Raw genomic sequence first — 13,253 nt, 5'->3', positions numbered from 1 at the left:
CAGTGCCTTTAGTTCTGTGTTCAGCACCATGGATAAGACACTGAATACGTCATATAGCTGTGCATCACAGGAAGCATATCCGATTGCACATATTGTAAATCTGATTGCAGCAATCCATCTCTGAGACAATGTCGACCTCTTTGATATGATACATGACCTACAGAGAATACTTCCACAATATCAGGGTCTAACACACCAAAAAACATGAATGAAAGAGCAATAGTCAGACCAGATTTCTGCAGATCAGCTCTTATTAATTTAAATGGAAGCTAAGCTGCAGTGAATCAGTTCATCCACTACACAGAGAAAAGCCCTTTAAAAAGAAATTTAACAAAGAATTTAGTGCCAAGAGGGTAAGGTATGGACCAGAGTTAAGGGGGTCCCCAACACCTTTATGACTTGTGCATCACAGAGAAAACTAACTTGGCTTGACACAGGTGTGCAGCATCTCAACCATCCTTTGCATTCATATGATAAATTCTAAATTATAAATCACACTGTGGGGCCCTATTAATTTTGCTGAAAATTGTACCATTCTATGTGTGATTTGGGTAGTTACCTGTATAAGGTCAACCGTTGGTGGCTAATACTAAGTTCACCTGTATCTCCTATTTAATGAAAAACTGAAGTTGCAGCATGAAAAACGCCCAATAATAAACAAAAAAATATTTATAAGTTTATTTGTACATCAGATTGATCCCCAAACTAGTATTATTATATTTGATATATCCTATATATAAAGGGTAGTGTGTGTTGTATAGGGACTTGCCATGCTAATGAATTCTCTGCAATACAAGAAGTACAACACAAACTTTCATTATTCTTTTAATATTGCCTAAAATGTAGATGTTTCAAAAGTTAAACCAGAAGAATTATAAATAAAGCTGAATTATACTGATTCTTATGTATATCTGTAGCACTTATATTGGTCAGTTACTGATCACATGACCAGTATTGCGCATGCGGCAAGTTTACAGTTGAGAGTGGCAGTTGGAGACTGGCGAAGAGGAGGAGAGTATGTCTGCTGGACCAGGGCAGAGCGATTTCATGGAGAAAGAAGAGATTATAATTATTTCGGACTCATCGGCTGATGAGAAGACTTCAAGCAAGAGCCAGGGGGAGAAGAGGAGAAGACCATCGAGCTCTGCGGAGTCGTCCGACCTATGGATTTATCCAGAAGATGTGCCTGCTGGATCTAAGCAGAGCACCTATATAGAGAAAAGAGGGATCATCATCATCTTGGACTCATCGGACGATGAGGAGACTTCAATGAAGAGTCAATGGAGGAAGAAAAGAAGATTCTCGTCTGGCTCAGAGAAGTCTACTGTTCCACAGATTCCTCTAGATATGGATATAAATGTCCCCAAGAAGATGCAAGCCAAAAAGAGGCACTTGGCAGTGGAAGAGAAGGCACCACCCCCGAAGATCCTGAGGCAGGAGGACCTGCCCGAAGACCAGGGATGCTCAGGTAGATCCATTTATATTTGAAAATATATATATATATATATATAAAACAGGAAATTGCGCAGCACACCGAATTGAGTGAAAAAAATTCTTGTGGTTTATTCCATATTCAATAACAATAGCAGCGACGTTTCGGCTACATGTAGCCTTCCTCAAGCCGGCTTGAGGAAGGCTACATGTAGCCGAAACGTCGCTGCTATTGTTATTGAATATGGAATAAACCACAAGAATTTTTTTCACTCAATTCGGTGTGCTGCGCAATTTCCTGTTTTATTGCTTGAAGATTTGAGGCCCAATCTTATGCAGCGTGCACCCATCTACTGCCCTGCTGAATGTGCTGCTTGAACTCTCCATACGTATATATATATATATATATATATATATATATATATATATATATACAGTATATATATATATATATATATATATATGTATTTGTATATATATGTGTCTGTATACAGTACTGTATATGTGGCGCTTAGGGAATAACGTAAACCGCCAGTTTTTGAATACTATTTGTAAAATATGTATCAAGTCCAAGGTGTGCACCCAACCCAACAGCTTGGGCTGGAGCAACTGAATACTTTTTGATATGTAAATATATACTTTCATAATTGTATATATGGGCAATTATAGAAATGAATGGTCACATAAATGATTTTGCAAGAGATAATCTATATCTAGGCCCCCATTGGATCTATAGGTCATTAATGTGTTTAGCCAGTGTTACATACCAAAAGCTGCATTGCATAGATAGAGCATGGGCTGCAGAAATTCTGACATTTTACTATCTACTTTTCTAGTATAGGTAACATATGTCTATGAGGTTGTTAGTAATAGTCATTTATAGAAATGTTTGCTCACAACATTTGTCTGCTGGTTTAGTCCAGTGAAATGTGGCAGAACTGTAACTGACAAAACATGGTGTCAGCCATGTGACCCCGGCTATTCCATTATCTGTATTCATTAACCCCTTAATGACCGCCCTATCGGCTTTTTACGGTGGTCATTAAGGGTACTTCTTCTGACGCGACGCCTTTCTACGGCGCCGCGTCAGAAGAAGTCTTCGGGACACCGGGTTATTATAGTGCCGGTGTCGGGCTGTGATATCACAGCCCAGACCCGGCACTAACACCCGGGATCGGAAAATCTCCGATCCCGGGTGTTTAACCCCTTACACGCCGCGGTCAAGCATGACCGCGGCGTGCAAGTGTGTCCCCTGTGGATCGGACCCCCCCGGTGTGCTTACCGGGGGATCCGATCCCTCCTGCCTCAGCCCCGGGTTCCGACGAGTGACCCGGGGCTGTCGGCTCCTCTCTGTGCCGGGTTCCGCCTCCAGGCAGGACCCGGCTGTGTGTAACTGAGCATGCTCAGCATGCTCAGTTACTTACACTATACACTGCAATACAAGTGTATTGCAGTGTAAAGGCTTGAATAAGCGATCGGATGATCGCTTATTCAAGCCAAGAAGTAGAAAGTGTAAAAAAAAGTTAAAAAAAAAAATTAAATCTTTTTATAATATAATTAAATAAATAAATAAAATAAAAGTCCCATAATCTCCCCAGTATCACATAAAATGCAAATAAAGTAAATAAAACACAAAAAAAGTACATTTTTGGTATAACCGCGTCCGTATTAATCTGTACAATAAATCTAAATCAATATTGAACCCGCTCGGTGAACTACGTAAAAAAAAAACTCGAAAAACTTCCCATAATATACAATTTTCCATCAAACACCATCACAAAAAATGTTCTAAAAAGTGATCAAAAAAAGTTACGTTCCCTAATATGATACGACTGAAAAGAACAACTGTTTTCGCAAAAAATAAGCCCTCAACCAGATCTGACAACAGAAAAATACAGAAGTTATGGCCCTGAAAAGTTGTCAATAGTAAAAACAATGCGATTTTCTCCAATATTGGTTTTGCTCAGGAAAATTGAGCAAAAATAAGAAAAACTATATAAATGAGGTATCACCGTAATCGTAGTGAACCAGAGAATAAACATAAAATATTATTTTTACGTTACGTTGAGAGGGGGGGAAAAAAATGCTAACAATCCAAAATAAAAATTGATGATTTTGTTTGTGTCCCCCTTGAAATAGTTAATAAAATCTCATGAATTAGCTTTAGACTCCTAAATTAAATTATCTATACATTGTATCTCATCCCGTACATAATGAGCCCTCATATGTTCGCATTACCAAAAAGAAAAAAATGTATAGGTCGTACAATGTGACAATACAAATCTGCTGTACATGGCGCCTCCATTCATTCTATACTCGGCCGTGCGCCCGTACAGCAGTCACCACCACATATGGGGTATCAGTACACTCGGGAGGAATTGGGCATCAAGCGTTGCAGTGCGTTTCATCATTTAATTTATTCTGAAACTGTCAGTTTTGGCCTAAATGAATGTATTTTCCAAAAAATATTCTATAGTTTCTAAATCGCAGGTCCATATTTTTTAACCCATGTGAAACACTTAAAGGGTTAATGGACTTAATAGAAGTTGTTTTACATATGTTGAGGGGTAAAGTTTCTATAGTGGGGTAATTTATGGGGTTTTACTATTATTAAGGCCTCTCAAAGTCACTTGAAAGCTGAGTTGTCCCTCAAAATGTGAGTTTTGGCAATTTTCATGAAAATAAGAAAAATCGCACCTAAAGTTCTGCACCTCATAACATCCTAGAAAAATGACCGGAAGCATAAAATATCATCCCAACATAAAGCAGATATTCTGTAAATGTTAATTATCAAACTTTTTGGGTAGTTTTACATCTTGTCTGGAAACCAGAACATTTCAAACTTGGAAAATGAAGAATTTTTACAAACTTTTGCCAAATTTTCACTTTTTTTCAGAACGAAACGCAAAACATATCATTTAAATTTTATAACTAACATGAAGTACAATGTGTCACGAGAAAACATTCTTAAAATCACCAGGATATGTTAAAGCGTTCCAAAGTTATAACCAATTATCGTGAGACTTGTCAGATTTGAAAAATCGAGTCTGGTCATTGAGCTGAAAACTAGTGTCGGTGATAAGGGGTTAATGTCCTCAATTTTTTTTTTGTTAGCTTTATTTACAAAATAACATAATCACCTAGTGACTGGATGCCTTGTTACATATAATATAGACCTGTTTCCACCATTAGTCCTATTAGGCTAATGGATGGGTCTTGTGTACAAACCAACCTGTATGTAATCCAGTTATTTACTTGCATGACAGACCCCATATTTATTCCTGTTCATTTGTGCAAAATTGAGAAAAAACACATTTGTGCCATTTTCTATTATGCCCTGTTTTTTCGTCTTTCACTGTGCACTCCAAATGAGTCCTCCCCTTTATTCTTGGGGTCTGTATGATCATGGAGATACCATTTTATATACTAATTTATATAAGTATTAATATGTTTTAGTAGATTTAAAAAAAAATCTTATCTTTTGTACAAAAAATATTCTTAATTTTGCTATAGTCTGAGGCCAATAACTTTTCCATACTTCAGGGTACAGGGCTAGTATTTTGCAGAATAAGATGACTTTCTAATTGCTTCCATTTTGGGTACTGTACCTTTTGATTGCTTTTTATTAAAATTTTTATGCGTCTCAAAATGACAAAAAAGTGCTGATTTTCAAATATTCTATTTCTATTCAATTCTAAGGAAAGGGGATGATTTGAACATTTAGGTTTTTATTAATTTTTTTACCTTATTTTTTTTAAAGATTTTTCTACTGTATTTTTAAACTCCCTTTGCGGGTATATGAGGATTTTCTCACTGTTCTATGGGTGGACCACAATCCAGCCCAAGATGGTGCCTCCAGTAGTTTTTTACATGGTTAACAATATTAACAGTAGGTGTTTGCTGCATTATGCAGCAAACATCCAGTGTGTATGAAGAGGGGAACGTCACGGTGCGGCAAAGCTTTAAACAAATTAAAAAATACCCCTTAATAGAATACAGTTATGTGATGAAGTCTCATAGATAAGCACTAATACATCATGTACTGTGTTGTATGGAGATAATTCATGTTTTATTTCAGAGGAAATCACTGCCATGTTGGCATGCTAAGTGTAATCACTGGATAACTCCCAACTTTTGCAGTAGCAAAATAAGGACAAATCATAAAAAAATTACTGTGCCCCTCTAGCAGCTCCTCCTCTCATTGTGAGCCCCCCCCCAGCAGCTTCCTCTCATATTATGCCCCCACTCAGTAGTTTCCCCTCATATGATATGCTCCCCTGATATTGTGCTCAATCACGTCCTTCTCTCCTTTCAGTACTTCCTGTAGTACTGAAGCCATAAGGTAGATGACATCATCACATCACGCCTGCAGGCTCTGCTACACACTGCAGTAACCGATTCACAAAAATGGTGCAGAGAGCCGACGACTCTGCATTATTTCTGTATTCAGCTCTGATGGCGTCCAGAGAATGCTGACAGAGTCAATGTCCTGGGACATATCTCTTGGTGGCCAGGACAGTGGGAAATATATGGCATGATTGTGGGGTATGATGTTGGAAAGGGACAACCAGTAACATAACAGCACTAGGTCTGTTATATTGTTTCTTTGTCATACACATCTATGCATGTGCTTGTGTCATTCAACAAACCTCTGCCAAATAGATTACAGACCTGAATATCCACATTTATAGGCAAAAGTTCTATCTACTTTAGGAAACAATTCTCAACAAACCTGGTACTAAACAAGAAAAGTGAAAGTGGAGGCCTCAACAATGTATAGCAGATAAAGCAATCATTATAATATTGCTTATCTTTTTGATCCTTAGGAGCACCAAGCAGTGTCCAGCCACCTGGCTTCAGCCGCACCTCTGATACCATCATTCAGAGATTACAATTCCATCATGTGCTCGGCGAGGGAAGCTATGGGAAAGTCGTGCTGGTAGTAGACACCATTAGCCGCCGACAATTTGCTGTTAAGATCGTCAGCAAAAGAGCCCTGCTTGCTAAGCGCCACAAGATTGAAGTGATGGTGGAGCACCGAGTGTTACAACTGGCATCTGGCTGCCCCTTCCTGGTCCACGCAGACTTTGCATTTCAGACCAAGATGCATCTACTACTTGGACTGGAATATATGAGCTGCGGGGACTTCTACGACTTCTTGCAGTCGAAGGGGCCTCTTAACATCGCCAGTGCAAGGTAATGATTTCATTGTTTTACAGAAATAAAACATATCTAACGTATGTCTATGTTAAGAAAATGTGTCTCTTTTGATCTTCAGAACTTTACTTATTTCTTATCTTCTTTGTTACAGATTCTATGCCGCAGAGCTCGTGTGTGGCATCCAATATCTCCATCTAAAGGGCGTCATCCATCGAGACCTTAAGCCCGGGAACATCTTGGTGGCTGAAACGGGCCATTTAAAGATCACAGATTTCGGTCTCGCTCTTACCAACATGCACGGAGACCGCACAGCCACTGGCTACGCTGGGACTGCAGGCTTCGTGGCTCCTGAGGTGAGAGGACCCCTAGGAGCAGAGCAGCGGACTTATTGCTTGATTGTCTTCCAAATGCATTATATCACTATCAGAATTATAATAAATATGATATTGTAGTGGCTTAAATATTTATTAAAGTGTAACCATTTTAGTAATTAAGAAATGTTGTATCTTTTCTGACAGATGCTGGCTGAGGAGGAGTATAACGCCGCTGTAGATTGGTACTCATTTGGTGCCATTGTCAACGAAATGGTTACCGGTCAGTGTCAATACGATCCGACACTCTTTAATGAGACCAACATTGGCGCTCAGAACATCATTTTACAGCTCCTCCAGAAAGATCCAGCCAAGCGTCTGGGAGTCAACGGTAACATCAGAGAGCACCCATTTTTCCAGCGTATTCACTGGGTCTCGGTGGAAGCCCTTCGGATGCCCCCACCACACTTCCCAATAGTAAGTATTGCTCCAGAAACTGTAACCATCTTTTTTTGTAGAGTATGGTATGAAACTGCAATTCTCCAACAACTGACTCGTTCGTTGGTCTCAACTTTCTGCTCCACAAGGAGGAGACATTTTTGGATCAGAGTTTTAGATGGACTACTGTCTCAAACACTGATCTATTTGCTACTGTGTGAATCCTGTTCTTAATGTATTGTTAATAGGATTTATTGAACAGTTTAAATGCCTCATAGTCATCTGTTTTTAGCATCAGTTATTGTGAGCCAAAACGCACAGAACAGGTATATTTCTCTACATTATACTTTATCTATGTGTAGTCTCTGCTCACAATAACTGATATAGATGTGATATATAATTAACAGAGGTGTACTGGCCCTTATTAGTAACTCTGGAATCTTCTGTTTGCAGCCATCTATGTCTTGTGGCCATCCAGAACCATTCGATCTGAACACCATGGAAGCAGCAGAGGCCAGCATGTCCTCTTTGTCATCTAAGGACCAGGCTGAATTTAGAGGGTTTTCGTTTGTCACCTCAAAAACCTTTGGCTAAGACACCCATGCTCTATTGTCACCTGAGCAAGCTGCCCTCCTGAGCACCTGGCAGAATATTGGGCAAGGGAAGACCAGCGGAAGAGCCTGAAGATTGGATCACCTACTGCCCCCCTCAGCATCAATCAAGACCTGCATCTGAAGGACATTGTGACCACCACTATGATGGTAAGTCAAAGCGTATAAGACCTGCGCTCATTTTCAATTATAGACATGTGTGAGACTTCTTTTTATACCAGTAACTAGATTTCCTCGCACCCATGATAGCACCAGCTCTTAGTGCTGTTTTGGGTGAGTGAGAAATCAATAGGTGAGCGTTGGCCGGCTATTAAGGGGTGAAGAGGAGGCCGGAATTTTTTTTTTTTTAACGCTAGCACATGTCTATAATACCATCTTTAATGTACTATGGATAGATTCATACTCTGTCAATAGTACATGATATTTTACCGGATTACTTCCTCAAGTCGATGACAATACTGTCATAGATTTGGGGAAGAAGGTGTGAGATGGCCGGCTATTAAGGGGTGGAAGGAGGCCGGATTTTTTTTTTTTTTAATATTAGATCACTATCTGTGCTGCTGTATACATAGTGATTTGATAGAACACAAAGAGCATCTTGATGACCACCAGTAATGGTAAGTCAAAGTATCATAAGTCCTGCATTCATTTTCAATTATAGACATTTGTGAAACTTATTTTTATACCGGTAACTAGATTTCCTTGTACACATGACAGCACCAGCTCCTAGTGCTGTATTGGGTAAGTAAGAAATCGATAGGTGAGTGTTGGGCGGCTATTAATGGGTGAAGAGGAGGCCGGATTTTTGATTATTTTTTTTTAATGCTAGCAAATATCTATACCATCTTTATTGTGCTATAGATTCATACTGTCTATAGTGCATTATACTCAAATAGAAATAGTAGACAGCATACCCAAGATCAAAAAAAGACTGATAGTTGTGGAGGGTACCAGCAGTCCATCAGGGGTCCCTCATAAATCCAATAACAGCAAAGAAGACCATAACACAGCAGAGGGATGGATGAACTCAAAAAGAGTGCTTTATTACGACCAAATGCAACTTTTCCATGGCACTGCTATCTTTGTCAAGCTTGACAAAGATCGCAATGCGATCGAAACGTTGCATTTGGTAACACAATCATTTTGAGTTCATGCGTGCCTGTGCTGTACTGCCGTTTTCTTTGCTATTATTGTACATTATACTTAACCGTTAACTTTCTTAAGTTCATGACAATACTGTCATAGACCTAGGGAAGAAGGTGTGAGATGGCCGGCTATTAAGCGGCGGAAGGAGGCCGGATTTTTTAATATTAGATTGCTATCTGTGCTGCTGCATACATAGTGATCTGATAGAAAACAAAGGATGTCATGACTACCCCCAGTGATGGCAAGTTAAAATGCCATAAGACACGTGTTTCATTACAAGTATAGACATGTGTGAGATATATTTTTACACTGTTAACTAAATTTACTTGCACCCATGATAGCACCATAGTGACTAGTACTGTATCCAGTGGCGTACCGACCGCGGTCGCAGCGGTCGCCATTGGAGACCGGGCCCATTGGACGGGGGGGCCCGGGCGACCGTATCAATGGCGACAGCGGTCGGTACGCCACTGGCAGTCGGGCAGGGGCCTCCGTCCGGACAGGAAGCTCCTGCCCGTCACTGTATAGTGCTCGATGTGGCCGTTCGAGCACTATTACTGGAGCGATGTGGCCGGAAAACCACCCGGCGCACATCGCTCCATGAACTAGGATGCACCCCTTCCTGTCTGGCCGCGGGCTGAAGAACGAAGACGCGGGACCTGCTGCCAGAGGTGAGTGTACAGGGTTTTTTTTTTTAATCAATCAGTTGTAAAAGGGGCTTATTGTATATAATAATTCATTTGATGTAAAAATGAATTGTGTGTGTGGGGGGGAAATATGTAAGAATTCATTGTGGGGGGGAGTAGAATATGTAATAATTCATTGTGGGGGGGAGTAGAATATGTAATAATTCATTGTGGGGGGAGAGAATATTAAATAATTCATTGTGGGGGGCGGAATATTTAATAATTTATTGTGGGGGGAGAGAATATTAAATAATTCATTGTGGGGGGGAGAGAATATTAAATAATTCATTGTGGGGGGGGCAGAATAGGAAATAATTCATTGTGGGGGGGGATATTAAATAATTCATTGTGGGGGGAGAGAATATTAAATAATTCATTGGGGGGGGAGAGAATATTAAATAATTAATTGTGGGGGGGGACAGAATATGTAATAATTCATTGTGGGGGGGCAGAATATGTAATTATTCATTGTGGGGGGGACAGAATAGGAAATAATTCATTGTGGGGGGGGATATTAAATAATTCATTGTGGGGGGCAGAATATGTAATCACTGAAATGTTGGTTAGCAGAAAGGGTTTTGAGGGGTTTTTTTAGGTATAATTGGGGGGGGGGCCATTAGGAATTTTGTCCCGGGGTCCAGTGGACTCTAGTTACGCCACTGACTGTATTGTACTATTGTCCTAGTACTATTTTTTTCTTAATTAATGACATTCATGCAGAAGCCTTTTTTTATTTTTACAAGTTACTGAATTTGGCAATTTTTTTTTGCATAAAGTAAGGCAAAAGATAAGAGGCACACAGTTAGACTAAATACAGTTCTTAAATTAAACCAAATTGCTGCACTGTAATGTCTGTAAATTTGCACTGTCCAACTTTTAGACAGTTTTAAAAGGACTTTTTCTTCAGATTTTACCCCTTTAAACTACTAGCCCCTTCTGGTAAGACATGAAATGTCCTTTAGATGAGTCAAGTTTAGAGGCTGCAGAGGGGAATGTTACTTCAGACGCCCCTATCTCTGTTTCTACAGCACCTAGCAACATGATATTGGTGATACAGAACCAGAGATTCAGGCAGTGAAACAGCTGGGCAGGAACTTGATCTTTATTTGCATCTTGTGGTTCTACTTATTTTTGAAAAAAAAATTATTCTCTGCTTTGCAAATTTCCGAATGTCTAAAAAAAAAAACACTTTTTTTTGCTGTGCCCATTACCTATTTAGTGATCACCCTTATGTCCCTTTTTGGTTACTACTCTTCCTAGATGTTGAGATTTCCTGCAAAGTTGCAATAGTTACATGCATTTTCAATAAAGAGTTTTTGTATTATTTTATTTCTGCATAATTTTATTGATTTTAATAAATTATTGATCTGTTTGGGGAGAAAGCTGAAAAGCGGTCACATATATGCTTCAGCAGTTTTAGAAGAGAAGTGCTGACGGAGCATGTTCGGCATCCTAGCAACCACTGGTGCCAAAAAATGATGCCCACTAAGGCCACATTCTCATGTTTCCTTTGGATTGAGTTTAGAGATGCAATTCAAGCAGATAGGGATGCTTCTTGCAATCTTAGATGTGTTGTGTTAGAGTAATAATTTTTTGCATTGTTTACTGGCAAAACGTGTATTCTGTTGCAGATCAAATTGTTTAGGTCTAAATTGTTTGCTTCAAAGAAGCTTCGACTTGTTGTGCATGTATCGAATTTCTTAACACAATCCAGACACAGGGGTGAACAAGCCCTAAGGAATCCCCGGGCTGAGAGATGTTATTTAAAGGGAACCTGTCATCAGAAATTGGCCTTATAAACCACTAGCAGTATATTGTCAAGCAGCTGAGCAGCTTCTAGATCAGGGGTCAGGAACCTTTTTAGCTGAGAGAGCCATAAACGCCACATATTTTAAAATGTTATTCCGTAAGAGCCGTACAATATGCACATGCCCCCAGTAGATAGGTAGTCTTGGTGTCACGAGTGCCCCTGCAATTTACATCTCGGATCACAGGCACACCTGTGCCCCTCTCCTTGGCCGCATCCCTTTCCGAGCTCACTCACCTCTCCACGTGCCGGCACTCACAAATTTAGGGGGCCAGCAAACCGCTAATTGGCGTTACCCACTTCCCGAGTTCCTATAAAGATCGGTGACTCCCAGCATTCCCTGCCGGATCTTAGTGCTTCATGCCTATGAGGAAGCTTTCCACAGTGTTTCCTTCCCAAGTGTTGACCTCCCGTTGTGACCCCGGACCTGTTCCTGATTCTGCTCCTTCGCTGCCAGCCCTGACCTCTTGCTCTGTCCCTGACCTCGCATCATTGCTGCCTGCCTTGACCTTCTGTCTGTTCCTGACCACGAGACTGCCAAGTGATCCTGTACCTCGACCTTTGCTGCCACCATGGACAAGTTGCGCCTGTGGAACGACCTGGTGGTACCACACTGCAACAAGACCATCCTGATTTTCAGCAGGCTCTGGTGAAGACCGGGTGCCACTTAGATTCTGGTCCCAGGTGTCTGCTTACATCATCGTCCACGGTGGTCCAGGGGGCTCACTTCTCCAAACCCACCACATGCCTCCCAGTAGATAGCTAGCCCCAGCACATACTCTCAGTATATAAGTAGCCACAGCATATGTCTCCCAGTAAATAGGTAGCCACAGCACATGCCCCCAAGTAAATAGGTAGCTACAGCACATGCCCCCCAGTATATATGTAGCCATAGCACATGCTTCCTAGGAGATAGGTAATCACAGCACATGCCTCCCAGTATATAAGTAGACCCAGCACATACTCCCAGTAGATAGGTAGCACCAGCACATACTCTCAGTATATAAGTAGCCACAGCATATGCCTCCCAGTAAATAGGTAGCCACAGCACATGCCCCCAAGTAAATAGGTAGCTACAGCACATGCCCCCCAGTATATATGTAGCCATAGCACATGCTTCCTAGGAGATAGGTAATCACAGCACATGCCTCCCAGTATATAAGTAGACCCAGCACATACTCCCAGTAGATAGGTAGCACCAGCACATACTCTCAGTATATAAGTAGCCACAGCATATGCCTCCCAGTAAATAGGTAGCCACAGCACATGCTCCACAGTAGATAGGTAGTCACAGCAAAAATAAATGAATATTCACTTACCAGCGCTCCCTGCAGCCAGCTCCTCATCGCACCCATGCTCTTATCTTTGACCTAGGCTTAGACGATGGCGGCGATGGCGCCTGGGTCATACAAAGGATATAGGCAGCGGTTACATTGCTGCCTGTGTCCAGTGATTAGTCTAAGAGACACACAGCAGCCATCACTATTTATTAAAGATGTCTGAGAGCCAGATGCAGCCAACAAAAGAGCCATATCTGGCTCCCGAGCCATAGGTTCCCTACCCCTGTTCTAGATGATGTTTCTTTCATGGTCTAGTGTGGTGGCATCATCCAGAAAATCAACTCTGAAGTGAGGTGTAAATTGGTTTTATGAAATCAAGGAGG

General features: G+C 40.8%; 1 protein-coding gene across 1 annotated transcript; it reads left to right on the top strand.

Annotated features, from left to right (window-relative positions):
- Positions 1–1,003: 1,003 nt before the first annotated feature.
- Positions 1,004–9,494, top strand: LOC140116527 (protein kinase C delta type-like). The gene is made up of 5 exons (XM_072133038.1): positions 1,004–1,468; positions 6,258–6,627; positions 6,743–6,944; positions 7,110–7,379; positions 7,794–9,494. Exons 1-5 carry the CDS (start codon positions 1,018–1,020, stop codon positions 7,932–7,934), a joined length of 1,434 nt encoding a protein of 477 aa, XP_071989139.1. The 5' UTR covers positions 1,004–1,017; the 3' UTR covers positions 7,935–9,494.
- Positions 9,495–13,253: the final 3,759 nt, after the last annotated feature.

The sequence above is a fragment of the Engystomops pustulosus genome, chromosome 2, assembly GCF_040894005.1.
Source record: "Engystomops pustulosus chromosome 2, aEngPut4.maternal, whole genome shotgun sequence".
NCBI classification, from domain to species: domain Eukaryota; kingdom Metazoa; phylum Chordata; class Amphibia; order Anura; family Leptodactylidae; genus Engystomops; species Engystomops pustulosus.
Note: the sequence above shows the minus strand (reverse complement) of the source record. Positions and strands in the feature narration are given on the sequence as shown.